Below are 19,283 nucleotides of genomic sequence, written 5' to 3'. Positions count from 1 at the left end.
TATTTCCATGGACTTTATAGAGGGATTACCTACTTCACAGCATAATCACAACTCTATTTGGGTCATTGTTGATAGATTGACCAAGTCCGCTCACTTTCTGCCTGTTCGGTCAAACTTTACGTCAGAACAGTATGCTAAGCTGTATATTGCAGAAATGGTGAAACTTCATGGTGTACCATTGTCCATCGTATCAGATAGAGATCCGAAGTTTGTATCAGGATTTTGAAGGAGCTTTCAGCAGGCTTTGGGTACAGAACTATATCTTAGCACTGCTTATCATCCTCAAACAGATGGACAGACTGAACGAGTTAATCAGATTTTAGAAGACATGTTGCGGGCATGTGTCCTTGATTTTAAGGGCAATTGGGAGGAATATTTGCCGCTTTCAGAGTTTGCGTATAACAATAGTTATCAGAAAACTATTGGTATGGCACCATTTGAGGCTTTGTACGGTAGACCGTGTAGGTCTCCTGTCTGTTGGCTTGGAGTTGGTGAGAACAGCTTTTTGGGTCCTGAATTTATTAAGGACACGTCAGAAAAGATCGCTATCATTAGGGATCGGATGCGTACAGCTCAAAGCAGACAGAAAAGTTATGCTGATCGTCGAACTCGTGCTTTGGAGTTTAAGGTTGGTGATCAGGTTTTGCTTAAGGTTTCTCCTATGAAGGGAGTAATGCGGTTTGGGTCAAAGGGTAAGTTATCGCCTCGTTTTGTGGGTCCTTTTATGATTACAGATCGGATTGGGGCAGTAGCTTATCGTCTGGCTCTACCAGATAATCTTCATAGGGTATATAATGTTTTTCATGTATCTATGCTGCGAAAATTTCTACGGGACGAAGATCGATATCAACACATTGATGTGGGTGAGATTGAGTTGCAACCTGATGCAACTTATTTGGAACAACCTTACTGTATTCTCGATCGTAGGAATCAGATACTGCGCACAAAGACTATTCCATTAGTACGTGTACAGTGGAATCATCATAGTGCTACAGAGTCTACTTGGGAACGGGAAGATATTATCCGTGCCAAGTATCCAGAGCTCTTTAATACAGGTATGTAGTGAATTTCGGGGACGAAATTCCGTTATTAGGGGGGGAGAATGTAATACCCCGTAATTAATTAAAGAGTTTAGTGTATTTAAATTCAATTATGTGTGGATTCCGGTACCTATTATTGTGCATGCTTCATTGTTATATTAAGTTCATTTAATGGTGCATGTAAATTAATTGTGTATGTTAAAATAGTAAATTTATTCATTTATTTGTGCATGTATTATTATAATTAATTTTATTTGTTGATTATGTTTAATTAAGCAATATTAGTTAATTAGAATATTATATTTGTGTTATAAAGTATTATGATGATATAATATATTATTTTGTAATAACAATAATAATAATTATATTAGTTTAATAATAATAATAATAATATAATAATAATAATAATAATAAAAGTTTATTAATAATAATATTAGTAATAATAATAATAATAGTTATACTAATAATAATAATAGTATTTAAACCAATGTCATGATGAAATTAGAGATTAGGATAGGATTGCATCAATGCTTATGGGTGGAATTGAAGCCTTATGGTTGGGAGGATGGATAGTTGATGAAAAAAATAGGATATTTGTAATATTTATATTATATATTTTGTATATAAATTAACTAGCTTGCCTTAGAAGAAAATAAAGGGAGTTAGAAGCAAGGTATAAATTCTAGAGAGCTATTTTATAAGAGTGAAAGGAAAAGAGAAAGAGAAAGAAGCTTGGACCGGTGTAGGCAATTTTACCCGACTACACGCAGACCGGCGGATTTATTTTAAATCCAAAAAGGCAAGTTATTATCTACTTTTCCCCTTTGAATTAATAAATTAATTGTTTAGCTTATTTTTATGCATAGAGCCAAGGGTTGGAGGTTAATAAATTATTAATTTTATTTTATTAAATTAATGGAATTTTAATTATATAGGATGGTATATATTTATTTAATGTCCTATGAAATTAAAAATGGCTAAAAATAATTAAATAGGACTTTAGGGATTTTTCTAGAATTTTCTAGATTTTTCCGGGCATTTTCTGCAATTTCCGGCGACCTTCCGGCGAGTTTTCCGGTCGCCGGCAATGGGGGAGACGACCGGAGTGATCCGGTGTGATGCGGCGCACCATAGGAGGGTATGCGCGCGCATCTGGACCATTAAATAGCAGCGATTGATCCGGTGCACCGCGGTCCATGTTATCGCGGTACACCCGGATCAGGGAACGTTGGATGGAGGAGATGCAGGTGGATTGATCCGGTGTGGCGCGCATGTAGGAAAGCTGATGCAGCCAACCAACCGGAGGACGCCGCGTCAGCAAGGCACCCTTAGTGCGCGCGTGGCAGCGCGTGGGACTCTCCAGACGCGCGTGGGAGCCCGTGTGGGCGCGTGCCTGATGCCAGACGCGCGTGGAGGCGCGTGGGAGAGTGGGAAAGCTTGGCTGCGCGTGGGGAGGCTCTGGGAGGCGCGTGAAGGCGCGTGTGGGGTCCCTACAGCTGCTGGAAATTACCAGAATACCCCTAGGGCCTGTTTTGTAAATTCCAGAACCTTAAACTTGGATTTTTAGGTACTGAGTTGGTATTTACGGGTTTAACGGGCCACGAAATTATTATTTTTATACCCGTTACTTATTCTTATGGCCGATTAATCTTTTCTAAGCATTTATTGGCTCGTTCTCAGTACGGATACTAATGTGGTTTATTTAACGACATTGTTAAATATAAATAGTGTTATTATCGTATTAAATGGTATCAAACATTACTGCTAAATTAAATAAGGCCATGGTTTTAGTCAGATAAATTATCCATGATATCTTATGGGATGTTTATACTGTTAATCGTATATAAATCATGATTATCATGCTGTGTGCATTTCAGGGAATAAATGGACTGTTTATTATGTCGCATTTATATTATATGGATGTGTTGCCATATAGAACCATGTGAGCTGACTAATAAGTTTAGACTCATTTATACCTTATGCATTCGTTGCGATAGACAGATGTGTGGCTGTCGGGGTATGTGGTTTAATATTATTGGCATGTGTTGCCTAATTGACATACTCGGTATATTTATTAATATTATCGGCATGTGTTGCCTAAATTGACATTCTCGGTATATTTCTTAATATTGTTGGCATGTATTGCCTAAATTATATGCTCCGTATATTCATCAGTACTTTGCGAGGTGTTATCACTGTGTAGTTCGTTATAGTCTGTGTTGTCAGTACCGTGCACCATGTATAATAGCTGATTTCCCGGGTAGGGAAAGGCGACACTTAACCACCTAGTGTGAGTCTAAGTGATCACCGTCTATTCTGGTTGAGGTCATGTTATACATCGGATAGTTCCCGTAGGATGTATACAGATATAGTACTCATCCGATTCATAATGATTAATTTATTTGATTCTCTGATCTGGGTCATAGTAGAGAGGACTTGCTCGTGGGGTTGACCCACCATTGTTGTTATTTCAGGATACGGTCAGTATCCGTTTCAAGGCTGAGGTTAGCAGTGTGGGACCATCATCCGAACTCATCTACTCTTACGATCCAGTGCAGGGTAGAAGTTTTATGTAATACTTCAGTTTCAGTTTTTATTTACTTTTGACGTTGAACTCTCAGGGTTATATTTAGGGATCCTTGACATAGGATTTCCAAGTTGTAATGAAGTACGGTATTTAAATAAAGTATGGATGGATGTTGTATTATTTAATGTTTCTTTCCTGTCTAAATTCTTTTATTTCCATCATTTTGTATTCCATGCTTGTATATTGCCAATTGTTTTTGATATCCCCCGTTTTTCGTGTATAAGCCTGATCAACTTATGCGTGGAACATGTGGGGGTGTCACACAAGAAGTTATAAATAAATTTTTGAGAATAAGCCTGAAAAGGCATTAAGTGAGCATGCATCCAAAATTAAAAGATTTAGGTTAATCTACTAAAAGAAAGGAATGTGATAATGAAAAAGTGTCACTAATGTATTGAACACTTTTAGAAAGATTACATGAAATATAAAGAATGATTCGAAAAAGAATGGTAAGCTTTTGCCTTTTGTATATTTCGAATTACTTATTGAAATTCTTTTTAATACATGATAGGTTGACTTAAGTACTAATGTTTATGTTTCTAATAGATGCAAGAATTTTTTATGGCCCAAACCACAAATTCAAATAAGAAATTCTTATTTATGATAATTGGGAAAAAAATTTGTTGAAACCATTGTGACATTATATTTAATGTTAGATAGTGGATTTTATTTAAATTATTTTATGTTTATTCAATTTCCCTTAATTTGATTTTATTTTAAAACTTTATGTTAATGGTTTTTCATTGAAATTTGATAATGATGTTTATTCAAGAAATTTTAATTTGTGAGTTATGGTATTATTGTTGATGATTTCTGTAACTTCAAATTTGATAGTTTATTTATTAAAAAACCTTTTGATCTGGTATCATAATGTTAGAATTAAGCGTAACCCAATTAATAGAAAATTTATCTTTCTTGTGGCATAAAAGACTAGGTCAATATATAGTGAAATGTTAGGAAAATTAGTAAAGGATGTGATTCTTCTGAATCTAAACTTTACTAATTTTGATGTGTATAGATTGTATTAAGGGTAAACAAACTAAACACACAAAGAAACGAGTCACAATAAGTATATAGCTTCTTGAAATTATTCTTACAGACATTTGTAGACCTTTTAATGTTCCATCTTTTGGAGGAGAAAAATATTTTATCGCCTTTATAGTTGATTTTTCACATTATGGATATATCTATTTGTTGATTGAAAAATCTCAAGAAGTGGGTACTCTTGAAGTATACATAAATGAGGTTGAAAAATAAATAGATGGAAAAGTGAAAATCATAAGGTCATATAAAGGTGGTAAATATTATGAAAAATATGATAAAACGGGTTAATACTCTAACTGGTTATTAAACTCTTTGAAATGTATGGCATTTGTGCTCAATACACTTTGCTATACATGCCACAGTAGAAGCGTGTAGCTGTAAGGCGTAATCGTACTCTTATGGAATTGGTTAGAAGTGTGTTAAGTAATTCCTTGTTACCCATAATGTTGTGAATGTTAAGTAATTTAAATGGTACAAGTTTTACTATCCTAAACATAGTATGATAATTATTGAAATCGGTAATGTTAGATTTGTTAAGAATGGTGAAGTCAGTGGGAGTAATAAAAATAAGAATGTGATCATTTAAGAAGTTATGATATATATTTCTTTACCCATAATTTCTAAAGAAATAATTGTTCCTTCAGTTGTTGAACTGTATAACAACGAAGAATAATTAAATGATCAACAACTCCATGATGAGATTGTCATCAATGAATATATTGTAAAAGAATCACATGGAATAACATTAAGACTATCTAAAAAAAGTGATCTGTTATTCCGGATATTATGTGATATATCTGTAAGAATTTGATTTTGATTGATTTTCTGAATGAGAGTTTAGAAAGAGGAAGTCTATATGGAACAATCTAAAGGCTTCACATTATAAAGTAAATGATACATGGTCTGTAAACTTAAGATATCAATATATGGACTTAAACAAGCTTACCGACAATGGTATATTAAGTTAAATGATACTATTATTTCTTTTGGTTTTAAGGAAAACACTGTTGATCGGTGTATAAACCAGAGGTTAGTGGGAGTAAGTTTAAATTCTATATATATTGATGATATTTTGTTAGCTAGTAGTGATCTTAGTTCATTATATGAAACTAAAAGTTATTTCAAAGAACTTTGAAATGAAAGATATGGATGAGGCATCTTACGTGATAGGAATAGATCGCGTGAATTTTTAAGATTGTCTCAGAAAACATATATTGAAAGAGTTCTAGAAAGATTTGGTATGGAACATTATTAAACCAGTATTGTTCCATACATAAAAGATGATAAATTCAGCCTAATGCAATTCCAAAGAATGAGTTAGAGGGTAAAGAAACGAAAAATATTCCTTATACATATATTGTGAAGTTTGATGTATATACAAGTTGGTATGGGATAAAAGATTATATATTCACACTTAGGAATACATTTTTTTTATTGGTTATTTGTTTCATTTGGCTGGAAGAACAATATTATGAAAAAGTACAAAGTAATTTTTTATTACTTTGTCTATTATAAATTTTTAATTTGTAGCATGCTTTGAGGCTACAATTTATTATTGCAGAATTTATTTCAGGATTTGAAGTTATGAGTACCATTTTCAGATTGCTGAAAATTTATGCTGTAATTGTTGATCTTCTTGTATGAAAAATGATAAGTATTCTAAAATTGAAATACTTTATCATTAATGAAAATATTTAAAAATAGCGAATGTCTATTGAATATATAAGCACACAACTTATGATTACAATCCATTAACGAATAGATTACCACACAAGACATTTATGTAACATGTTAAAAGAATGGGTCTTCAATGTAGTCAATGATGATTATTTTTTAATAGTGGATTGTTTAACAGTGCTTATATATATTTGACATTTTACGCTCATTAAATATGTTTCTGATATTTCCTATTAGTTAATGTACATGTACGTATTGCTTTAATAAGTGATAATAGGAATAGTCTTGAAAAAGACATTATTTCTAGATCATTATTGATACTTCTCATTTATAGACTATGTTGAATAGGTTACTAGTGTTGTGGTACATGGAAGGGACTATGTCATTTAGGGACATACAACTTGTAATACCCCTAATTTTAAAAAAGGATATTCCTGGTATTTAATGGTATTTAATTTATTATTTAAGTGCATTTTATTTGATTTTGTGTCATTATTTTTTTATTAGGTGCTTAATTGTTTTCTTTTGTGGTGATTTAATTTATTTCTTTTGTGGTGATTTAATTTATTTAAATGATATTTATTTTTAGTTATTTGATTGGAATTACTTGTTAGTATTTTAATTATTTAAGTGGCATTAATGGTTTAAGTGTAATTGGTTTAGTTATTTGATTGGAATTATTTGTTAGTGTTTTAATTATTTAATTGGTATTAATGGTTTAAGTGTAATTGGTTTAATTATTCTATGTGTGTCTTATTTTATGTGTGTCTTATTTGGTTTAATTGGGTTTACTAATTATTATTTTGTTCAATTAGATTATTTGTTAAGTATTTAATGGTGAATAGGGTAATTAGGTAAATACATCTAACTAGGGTTTTAATTACAGTATAAATTAGGATTTTATATTATAGCCGTCGTAGATTTCTACGTTAATTGGATGGGCCGGCTAGGATTGTGAGTTGGACTTAAATGAACCTAGGGTTTAGGAAAACTCTATAAGTATAAGGTAGACGTCTGTGTAGGGTTTTTTTTAAACAAAGCACACGTTTTGTGGAAGTGGAGAAGGAAAAACGCAGTATTTCACATTCTGCAAAGGTTTGATCAAAGCTCCGATCCCGCTTCGTCTGTGGTCCGATAGAGCTAAAATTTGGATGATAGGTTCATGACTCAGTGTCACACAATCTGAACGGTGGAGATCAGATTTTGAGTTCGGGAATAATGTTTCGTACCCGTAAACAGTAACCGGGTTTTGGAACTCACCGGGATTTTTTAAGAAGACGACGTTGAAAATTTGAACAAAAGTTTCTGAGGCAAGATTCTATCCTTACTCTTTCCCTCAGGCTTCATACTCTTTGCACTCTTAAATGATTTCAGAATTAATGAAGATTAAACCAAACTGAAATGATATTTGTTTTGCTATGAAACTGGTAATTACAGTAGTGTTGTATGCTTGTTCAACCTAGACTGAGCATGTTTGTAGATGCATTGTGGTTCTGTGGTTCACGTTTTTCCTTACCACTGCTAGTATAAATTATTGGAAGGATGGGTCTAGATGATAGCTATCTTAACTTCTGTAATAGCAACTGTTGGAACTTAAATACTAGGAGGATTTGAGTTTAACACTAGATCGGTTTTGTGGAACACTATAATTTGAGCATGTCTACATACATACTGTGAATATTGTTTTGATGCTTACATTATCACAGTTAGTATCAACTGTGGAGGTTAGGATTTTGTGATACATACCCTACATATCTGTATGCCATTTGTAAGGTGTTAAATGAAAGTTTTAATTAATTCTGTCTTTATATCAGACTAAAAGGAACAACTTAAATTGGGCATGTTTATGTTGTTGTTGTGACCCTGTTTATCAATGCTTATTTTATCACTGCTAACATTTAATGTTGGATGTTGGAATTTAGTTAATATATACTTGATTTATTGGTATTATTGACTACTGGAGGATTGGAAAGTAGGCACCGGTATGGGACGGTGGCATACTAAGGATGTGTTTGGTTTTTAAAACAATACCATTACCCACCTACTTGGAATAAGGATAGGATTAACTAAAAGTTAAGTCCCGTGGATTTGTATTGTCATGGCAACTACTTGTTGAGCGGCAATACCAGGGATTTTGGATGGATTTTATATATGTGCTGTTATGGTGCCTCGGTATGAGCTTGAACCTCAGGACCGATGGCTAGGGAGCGTATATGCATCGGGATGTGTAGCTGGCTACGATGGTTGGAGGTGTACCCTATTTAGGTATAGGTACATATGCCCACTTCGTGTGCGTTTTAGCATGTTACCTCTATTCAGGTTGAGACCGGCCTGTAGTCCAGTGAGAGTCCTTTAGTGTGACTATATATATATATTTACGGACTATTAGCTATTGTTGAATTGTTTAGGATGTACATGTGTATCGGGCCTCTGTTTGGATTGTACTAGTATAGAACTTGCGCGTGGGCCTGGCCCACTTCTATTTTTCAGGTACACGACAGTTCCAGGCTTAGACGTGTTCGTGCTGAACAGAGGTCTCTATTCACTCTTCCGACGATGGAGGGCTCTCTCTATAGTTTTATTTCTGGACATTTATTACAGTTATTCTATCTTCCGTTTGGATGTTTAATAGGGGTCCACTAGAGATGGATTTCCAAGTTGTAAACTGATGGAGTTTTGGAGTTTGGGTTTGATGGATTTTAATAATTATAATATTTTGCGGATTCTATTTTTAGTTCCTTCCAGCTTTAATTTCATTTCTTAATTTATTTTGTATTCCGTGTTCATTATAAAATATTAATTGTTTGATATTCCCTCGGGTTTGGGCCTGGGCCTGATCAACCCGTGTCTCGGATCCGAGGGGTATCTCAGTTGGTATCAGAGCACTCCAGGTTCAAGTGTCTCTAGGATGTTTTCGTATTAAGTCTTCCGCGTAGCGTTTTCTCTTGAATAGAGCTTAAGTTAGGATTCATTGTATTCCTTATGGTTCGTATAGAAAGGGTACTGATGTATGTCTTTTCGTGTTAACAGATGGTTAACGCTAGAAATGGACAGAACATGCAAGGAACTAGGTAGGAAAGGAGAACGGCATGTAGGCAACAATATCTCCTACGGCGTCAGCAAATGGAGGAAGAACAGCAAAGGCTTGGGTTTCAAGATGACATGGATCAGTTTCAGGAGGAACAGGAGAATGTTCAATAGACTCTGGACCAGGTCAGAGATCCAGAGATTCCTCCTCACTTCAATGACCTCGTTGCTCGGGCTATAGAGGCTGGGGTAACAGCTGCACTTTGGAATCAGCCTCAGGTACAGCCGGCACCTGTACCAACACCAGTGGTTCAGACGGATTCTTGGGGAAAGGTTAGGAGCTCTTTCACAAAGGGGAGTCCACCTGTGTTCTCGGCTCAACCGATGCGAGAGCAGCTCACCAGTGGAAACAGGACATTGAGCGTCATCTTCGTTTGGTTCAGTGCACGGAGATTGAGAAGCAGATGCTTGCTACTTTCAAGCTAGTTGGGGATACACTACAGTGGTGGGAGTCAGTTACCACCTCAGAGGAGAGGATGACATCGTCTTATGATGAGTTCAGTGCTCGCTTTGATGAGAAATATTTTCCCTATGCAGTCAGGGCAGCTATGAAGACCGAGTTTCTAAGTCTGCAGCAGGGAAACATGACAGTGGCGGAGTATAAGCAACAGCTCACACGCTTGTCTCTCTTTGCACCGGAGGAGGTGGATACAGAGGAGAAGAAGCGCAACAGTTTTGTCAAAGGACTGATGTGGTCTATCAAGAGAGCTATTACAGGTAGTCCAGCCTATACTACCTATGCTCAGGTGGTAGACGCCACTCTACAACAGTATCAGTTGACTGTGGACATCAGACAGGCTCGTGGTGAGAAGCGGGGAGATAAAGACTCTACTAATCAGTCAGCTGAAAAGGGGAATGGCAATGGTCACCGGCAGAATGACAAAGGCAAGTTCCAAGGACAACAGCCTTGGAAGAAGCACAAAGGTGGTTCAGATGCTCACCGGAATGGGGCACCTATTCAGAGGCAACAGAATGGGGGACCACAGGCAGGACAGGGTCAGCCACAGGCTAACCGACAGAGGAGGCCATTTGGTATTTTCCAGGGTAGTTGTTACACTTGTGGAGAGTATGGTCATACCACCAGGCAGTGTCCTAAAGTAGGACAAGGACAGGGACAGAGACAGTATGTGCAGCAGGGACAGAGGGCGCCAATGCCTCTACCAGCTCCACAGGTTCCACGGATTCAGGGACAGACACATCTGGCTTTACCGGCACCGCTGCAGACTCAGGGACAGACACCACAGCAGTTGCACTATGGCAGGGTGTATAACCCCATGCCATAGGATGTTCAGGCACCTCAGACTATTGAGGGTAAGTTTCTTATTCATGGTTTGCATGGACGTGTTTTATTTGATATGGGTGCTACACACTCATTTGTAGCTAGGACTTTTGTTACTTTGTCTGGGATGAGGACGAGGGTATGCACTAGACCTCAGGGTATTTCTACACCATTAGGTGATACAGCTATTATACATGAGAGTGATGGGCCTGTGACACTAGATATTGGCAGACTTAGATTTCTAGCCAATCTATTGGTCCTGGACATGCACACTTATGATGTGATACTTGGGATGGATTGGTTGTCTCACTACCATGCCCAAGTTGTTTGTTTTGATAGATCTATTATTTTTACCATACCTGGTCGGGATATGTATGTAGTAGCTACGCCACGTTCTAAAGGGGGCGGTAGCACCTATTTGTTTCATGTGGAGGAGAAAAATGAGGAGGGGATTACTGTGTCATTGGATAACATACTGATTGTACAGGATTTCCCCGATGTATTTCAGGAGATTCCAGGGTTGCCACCTAATCGCGAGATCGATTTTGTGATAGACTTAGCTCCAGGCACTGCGCCTATTGCTAGGGCACCCTATAGGATGGCACCGGTAGAGATGAGAGAGCTGAGGGATCAGATTCAGCAGTTACTCAGTCGGGGTTTTATTCGTAGGAGTACGTCACCTTGGGGACACCGGTTCTGTTTGTAAAGAAGAAGGATGGTTCGCTTCGTCTGTGTATAGATTACAGGGAGTTGAACAAGGTTACGATTCGTAACAAGTATCCTTTGCCCAGGATTGATGACTTGTTTGATCAGTTAAGGGGAGCCACATATTTCTCCAAGATTGATCTGCATTCTGGGTATCATCAGCTGAGGGTCAGGGAGCAGGATGTTCCTAAGACAGCATTTCTCACACGATATGGTTCTTATGAGTTTCGAGTTATGCCGTTTGGGGTGACTAATGCACCTGCAGTATTCATGGACTTAATGAATAGAGTCTTCCGGGCTTATTTGGATCAGTTTGTTATTGTCTTTATTGATGACATATTGATCTATTCTCTGTCGGAGGACGATCATGCTAGACATCTTTGCATAATCTTGCAGACGCTTCGTGAGCACCAGTTATATGCCAAGTTCGAGAGGTGAAATTTCTGGGTCACGTGGTGTCAGAAAAGGGGATAGCAGTGGATCCGGCCAAGGTTTCAGCGGTGGTTGAGTGGGGACAGCCTACATCACCTACTGAGATTCGAAGTTTTCTCGGTCTGGCAGGATATTACAGGAGATTCATCCAGGGGTTCTCTAAGATAGTAGGACCACTCACTCATCTGACCAAGAAGGGTGTACAGTTCGTGTGGGATGAACACTGTCAGTGAGCTTTTGATGAGCTGAAAAGGAGGCTGACTTCTGCACCGGTTCTGGCTACTCCGCAGAGCGGGATAGAGTATCTTGTTTACACGGATGCTTCGTTGCAGAGTCTTGGATGTGTATTGATGCAGGAGGAGCAACCGATTTCTTATGGATCTCGGAAACTTAAGCCTCATGAGCTTACTTATCCAACACATGATTTGGAGTTGGCAGCAGTGGTCTTTGCCTTGCGTATTTGGAGGCATTATCTGTTGGGTGAGTCCTTTAGATTATTCAGTAATCACAAGAGTCTGCAGTACTTGTTCACTCAGCGGGAGCTAAATATGAGACAGCGCAGGTGGTTGGAGTTTGTAAAAGACTATCATTTTTCTATACAGTACCATCCAGGGAAACCGAATGTAGTGGCAGATGCACTCAGTCGCCGACCTGTTGGTAGTCTTTCTGCTCTATTCACTACTGAGTGGAATGCTTTAAAGAGTGTGGATGAGTTATCGGATGCTTTTATGGCTTGCATGGTGGTTACACCTTCCATCATTCGCAAGGTTTTACAAGCACAACTCACCGATCAGCAGTGTGTCGACAAGGTCGCAGAGATAGCTTCCGGAGAGGTTCCATTCTACTATGTTCGGGATGATGGAAGTTTAAGGTACAAGGGACGGTTAGTGGTACCTTCTGCTGATAATTTGAGGAAGGATATGATGACTGAGACTCATCACTCTGAGTTCTCTGTTCATCCAGGAGGCGATAAGATGTATCAAGATATGAGGCGACAGTTTTGGTGGGCAGGTATGAAGAGGGACATTGCTCTTTTTATTTCTCAATGTAGTACTTGTCAGATGGTTAAGATTGATCATCAGAGGCCGCCAGGAGCTCTACAGCCACTACCAATTTCGGAGTGGAAATGGGAGAGCATATCTATGGATTTTGTGGAAGGGTTGCTAAATTCTTTCAAGGGGCATAATTCCATATGGGTCATTGTGGATAGGTTGACCAAGTCATCTCATTTCTTGCCTATTTGCACTGACTACACTTCGGAGCAGTTGGCGAGGCTTTACATTTCAGAGATTGTGAAGCTACATAGCATTCCATTGTCTATTATATCGGACAGGGATTCGAGCTTTGTATCTGGATTTTGGAAGAGTTTTCAGCAGGCTTTAGGTACGGAGTTATACCTTAGTACTGCTTATCATCCTCAGACTGACGGACAGACTGAGAGGGTGAATCAGATTATGGAAGATATGCTTCGGTCGTGTGTTCTGGATTTCAAGGGCCACTGGGAGGAATATTTGCCACTTGTGGAGTTTGCTTATAACAATAGTTTCCAGAAGACTATTGGTATGGCACCATTTGAGGCATTGTACAGTCGACCGTGTCGGTCACCTGTTTGTTGGATGGAGGTTGGAGAGAATCGATTCTTAGGTCCTGAGTTCATCAAGGATACCTCTGAAAAGATTACTCTTATTCGAGATCGCATGCGTACTGCCCAAAGTAGGCAGAAGAGCTATGCTGATCGTCGTACTCGGGCTTTGGAGTTTCAGGTTGGGGATCAGGTTCTACTCAAAGTGTCTCCTATGAAGGGTGTTATGCGCTTTGGGAAGAAAGGGAAGTTGTCACCGCGATTTGTTGGTCCATTCATGATTACGGATCGCATTGGAGCTGTTGCTTATCGGTTGGCACTTCCGGATACTTTGGATCGCGTCCACAACGTGTTTCATGTTTCCATGTTGCAGAAATTTCTTCGAGATGAGGATCGGTATCAGCATATCGATGTTGGGGAGATTGCGTTGCAGCCGGATGTAACTTATTTAGAGCCACCGTGTCGTATTGTCGACCGACGAGATCAGATTCTTCGTAATAAGGTTATTCCTTTGGTTCGTGTTCAGTGGAGTCATCACAATGAGTCTGAGTCCACTTGGGAACGAGAGGATGTCATTCGCTCACGGTTTCCTGAAATATTGGAAGAAGATAAGAGTGAATTCCGAGGACGGAATTCCTTTTGTTAGGGGAGAATGTAATACCCCTAATTTTAAAAAGGATATTCCTGGTATTTAATGGTATTTAATTTATTATTTAAGTGCATTTTATTTGATTATGTGTCATTATTTTTTTATTAGGTGCTTAATTATTTTCTTTTGTGGTGATTTAATTTATTTCTTTTGTGGTGATTTAATTTATTTAAATGATATTTATTTTTAGTTATTTGATTGGAATTACTTGTTAGTGTTTTAATTATTTAAGTGGCATTAATGGTTTAAGTGTAATTGGTTTAGTTATTTGATTGGAATTACTTGTTAGTGTTTTAATTATTTAATTGATATTAATGGTTTAAGTGTAATTGGTTTAATTATTCTATGTGTGTCTTATTTTATGTATATCTTATTTGGTTTAATTGGGTTTACTAATTATTATTTTGTTCAATTAGATTATTTGTTAAGTATTTAATGGTGAATAGGGTAATTAGGTAAATACATCTAACTAGGGTTTTAATTACAGTATAAATTAGGATTTTATATTATAGCCGTCGTAGGTTTCTACGTTAATTGGATGGGCCGGTTAGGATTGTGAGTTGGACTTAAATGAACCTAGGGTTTAGGAAAACTCTATAAGTAAACGTCTGTGTAGGGTTTTTTTTAAACAAAGCACACGTTTTGTGGAAGTGGAGAAGGAAAAACGCAGTTTTTCACATTCTGCCAAGGTTTAATCAAAGCTCCGATCCCGCTTCGTCCGTGGTCCGATCGAGCTGAAATTTGGAAGATAGGTTCATGACTCAGTGTCACACAATCTGAACGGTGGAGATCAGATTTTGAGTTCGGGAATAGTGTTTCGTACCCGTGAACAGTAACCGGGTTTTGGAACTCGCCAGGATTTTTTAAGAAGACGACATTGAAACTTTGAACAAAAGTTTCTGAGGCAAGATTCTATCCTTACTCTTTTCCTTAGGCTTTATACTCTTTGCACTCTTAAATGATTTCAGGATTAATGAAGATTAAACCAAACTAAAATGATATCTGTTTCGCTATGAAACTGGTAGTTACAGTAGTGTTGTATGCTTGTTCAACCTAGACTAAGCATGTTTGTGGATGCATTGTGATTCTGTGGTTCACCTTTTTCCTTACCACTGTTAGTATAAATTATTAGAAGGATGGGTCTAGATGATAGCTATCTTAACTTCTGTAATAGCAACTGTTGGAACTTAAATACTAGGAGGATTTGAGTTTAACACTAGATTGGTTTTGTGGAACACTATAATTTGAGCATGTCTACATACATACTGTGAATATTGTTTTGATGCTTACATTATCACAGTTAGTATCAACTGTGGAGGTTAGGATTTTGTGATATATACCCTACATATCTGTATGTCATTTGTAAGGTGTTAAATGGAAGTTTTAATTAATTCTGTCTTTATATCAGACCAAAGGGAACAACTTAAATTGGGTATGTATATGTTGTTGTTGTGACCCTATTTATCAATGCTTATTTTATCACTGCTAACATTGAATGTTGGATGTTGGAATTTAGTTGATATATACTTGATTTATTGGTATTATTAACTACTGGAGGATTGGAAAGTAGGCACCGGTATGGGACGGTGGCAAACTAAGGATGGGTTTGGTTTTTAAAATAATACCATTACCCACCTACTTGGAATAAGGATGGGATTAACTAAAAGTTAAGTCCCGTGGATTTGTATTGTCATGGCAACTACTTGTTGAGCGGCAATACCAAGGATTTTGGATGGATTTTATATATGTACTGTTATGGTGCCTCGGTATGAGCTTGAGCCTCAGGACCGATGGCTAGGGAGCGTATATGCATCGGGATGTGTAGCTGGCTACGATGGTTGGAGGTGTACCCTGTTTAGGTATAGGTACATATGCCCACTTCGTGTGCGTTTTAGCATGTTACCTCTATTCAGGTTGAGACCGGCCTGTAGTCCAGTGAGAGTCCTTTAGTGTGACTATATATATATATTTACGGACTATTAGCTATTGTTGAATTGTTTAGGATGTACATGCGTATCGGGCCTCTGTTTGGATTGTACTAGTATAGATTTTGCGCGTGGGCCTGACCCACTTCTATTTTTCAGGTACACGACAGTTCCAGGCTTAGACGTGTTCGTGCTGAGCAGAGGTCTCTATTCACTCTTCCGACGATGTAGGGCTCTCTCTATAGTTTTATTTCTGGACGTTTATTACAGTTGTTCTATCTTCCGTTTGGATGTTTAATAGGGGTCCACTAGAGATGGATTCTCAAGTTGTAAACTGATGGAGTTTTGGAGTTTGGGTTTGATGGATTTTAATAATTATAATATTTTGCGGATTCTATTTTTAGTTCCTTCCAGCTTTAATTTCATTTCTTAATTTATTTTGTATTCCGTGTTCATTATAAAATATTAATTATTTGATATTCCCTCGGGTTTGGGCCTGGGCCTGATCAACCCGTGTCTCGGATCCGAGGGGTATCTCACAACCGCCATGACTCACATTGGTAGTTTATTTACCATAGTATTTATGATGACCAACTTAATAACTTAATTTGATTTATGGTGCACACTAATAACTATTTTACTTAACCACTACAGAAGTTATCGTATGTGCCAAGTGGGAGAATGTAAGATTGTTTATTTAATTGTGGTTCTGGGGAGAGCATATCTGTAAGAAGATCCGTGGTGTCAACACTAGCAACAAAGACAAGAATGATTGTATTAGCCATGGCGGCTACATGGGGTATAGCGAAGGCGTTGATGACGTTGTTGATGATGATGATTTGGATGATGGTGCTGGTGTTGTTGGCAGTAATATTAACATGTTAACCGACGACATTATGATGCAGATCCTTGGAAGATTTCCTCCTGAAACTCTCATCAAATACAAGGGTGTTTCGAGTTCTTGGCGCCGTTTGATCATTGAACTTTGCAATCACCAACTGATTCCAAAGGATGGGTATCCTTTCTCCGGATTCATCTTCTCCATGGGAGGGTTCTTGGGCTATCCGACCCCACGAGGCATCTGGTACTGCCACGGACGCTCATCTTCTCAGCAAAAACTTCTTGGTGCCGAGGATCAATCGCAGACCGTGGCCCAATCTTTCCTTGCTTCGTTACCAAGTCCGTCCAGCCCTCATGACGACAGAGAATTGCTAGACTGCTGCAATGGGTTGTTGCTCTTTCGCCACTCCAATCTATACAAAACTCCCAAATACATTGTTTGCAATCCCACCACAAGTGAGTATGTGGAAATTCTGGGGAATGCCTTTGATCCCCCTGAAGCAATTGGTGCGTTTGCTTTCAATCCTTGTGAATCCCATCACTATAAGGTTGTCCTCATCCCAAAACGGCGTGGTTGTCGTGCCCACTTGAAGATCTTTTCTTCGGAGATAGGGAGACAGGGAAGTGGACTAAATCCAAGTTTCATCTCCAAAAAAACTTCAATCTAACAGGGACACAATCTGTCTACTTAAAGGGAACACTGTTCAAACTGTCTCTCACAGGCCACATTATGAGGATTTTAATAAATAGGCAGGTCAGCAAAACCGATCAGGTTCAATCCATTGATCTTCCTCTGGCTCGACTTGTTTTGGGATCATTCAGAAGAGAATGTATTGGGCTGCAAAATGGGCACATCCTGCAGTATGCTTTGTATAATGGGAAAGACCTGCTCATTTTTACACTGGAGCACACCAGTGGTAACATCTATGGCTCTCTAAATAAAGATGACTTCTATTGGTCGCTAAAGCACAATGTTACAGTCCGAACTACTAACAATTTTTTGCAGCCTACCGTGCAAAATCCATTCATGTGGTTTGAGATTTATGCTTTTTATCCTGATTCAAACGTTATTGTTATGGGTTATAGAAAGCTGAATAGTCGATTCTCTGTATATTGCTACAATTACAAGCTTCAGAGGATTGAGGAGCATACCAAAATGGTAAACTTCAATGTGACAGGAGATGATAATTTATCGGTGCTCCCTTTTGCTCGTTGCTTTCTTTCGTTGCCCAAATGCAGATCAGAGTTTGCCCTTGCAGATTCCAAAATGTGCGACGTCGTCTAGGATTTTGGTACCATATTTTCATCTAGATATTCCAAAGAGCTTACCCGTAAATCCGATGGTTTTAATTGTAATCCTGCTATCATGTGCAATTTGCCTGAAATTGCTTATATATGAGACATTAGCTTCCAGAACTTGTTAACTTTTAGTTGGAACTAGATAGTGGAGTTGTCCTCTATTGCTTCATTTGGAACTAGTTTATTTTGTGCTTGAATTCATTTGAGTTGGTCTGATCAATTATCATTGCTTGTTATACCAATTTTATAAAAGCAACACAACCTATACTAGAATTAGTATTTATTTCTAGTTGATTTCCTTGAAAGGCGTAACTTTACTTTTGGAGAAAAGCTTGCTGGTTGTTTCTTTTTCCCGCAGGGGCGTGGATGAAGAGATTCTTCAGAAACATTTTTGTTTCTTGGGGTGTTTTTTATAAATATTTTTTGAAGATATTTTGGTTTAGGAATTTCTAAGAAAATATCTTTTGGAAGATATTTTAATTTAGGGTCACTTGCGTAGTTATCCTTTTGTGTAGGGGTCTTTATGCAATTAATGAAAGCTAATTGCTAAGTGTCTCCTTGGGGCTTGAATCATTGTACGGGATTTATTTTCACATTTCGTTGAGTCGTGTACTCTTATAATTGTCTTGTGGTCGAACCCCACAGTTTTTGGGTTTTCAGCCTTTGTTAGTGCCAAACTTGTTTGGGGTATATCTCTCTACTCGGGACTCGATTCTCGACACCGTTTCATCCGTTGATCATTTTTTTTCATTATGGTTCTTTTTTGTTCACGAAATTTTGCCATTTGAGCATGTCTACTCAAATTCCACTTTTCTGGACTTAGTAGGGCCTGTTTGAGGCATTTTTTGATTTTTTTCTATAAATAGAGGGTCTAAAGTGAGAAAATCAAATTTCTCTCTCTCTCTCCCCTCTCTTGGCCGGATTCCATGGCAGCGAAGTGCTGCCACCTCCTCTCTCCTCCATTAAACCTCCTCCCTTTAGTAAAAAGTGGTGATACCTTAGTGTTTATTGTTCGCCTTGATGAGGCCTTCGATTCCAACCAATTGGAATCCCGTTTTGGCCATTTTTTGAATTCGGGTTTAAAGCCAAGTTAGGATTTTGGTAGGACTTCCTTGGTGTTTAATGATCATCTTGTTG

At 37.9% G+C, this 19,283-nt stretch overlaps 1 protein-coding gene across 1 annotated transcript; it reads left to right on the top strand.

The window, feature by feature from the left end:
- The first annotated feature begins 16,801 nt into the window (after nucleotides 1-16,801).
- LOC132270010 (uncharacterized) lies at nucleotides 16,802-18,132 on the top strand. Its single transcript, XM_059771234.1, has 2 exons — nucleotides 16,802-17,486; nucleotides 17,570-18,132. The coding sequence occupies exons 1-2, from the start codon at nucleotides 16,802-16,804 to the stop codon at nucleotides 18,130-18,132; spliced, it is 1,248 nt and encodes a 415-aa protein (XP_059627217.1).
- Nucleotides 18,133-19,283: the final 1,151 nt, after the last annotated feature.

Source organism: Cornus florida, unplaced genomic scaffold (genome assembly GCF_030987335.1).
Source record: "Cornus florida cultivar Cherokee Brave unplaced genomic scaffold, ASM3098733v1 CherokeeBrave_3.0.0_Hap2_Chr08, whole genome shotgun sequence".
Lineage (NCBI taxonomy): Eukaryota > Viridiplantae > Streptophyta > Magnoliopsida > Cornales > Cornaceae > Cornus > Cornus florida.
The sequence above is the reverse complement of the archived record's forward strand: the minus strand, read 5'-3'. Positions and strand labels throughout refer to the sequence as shown.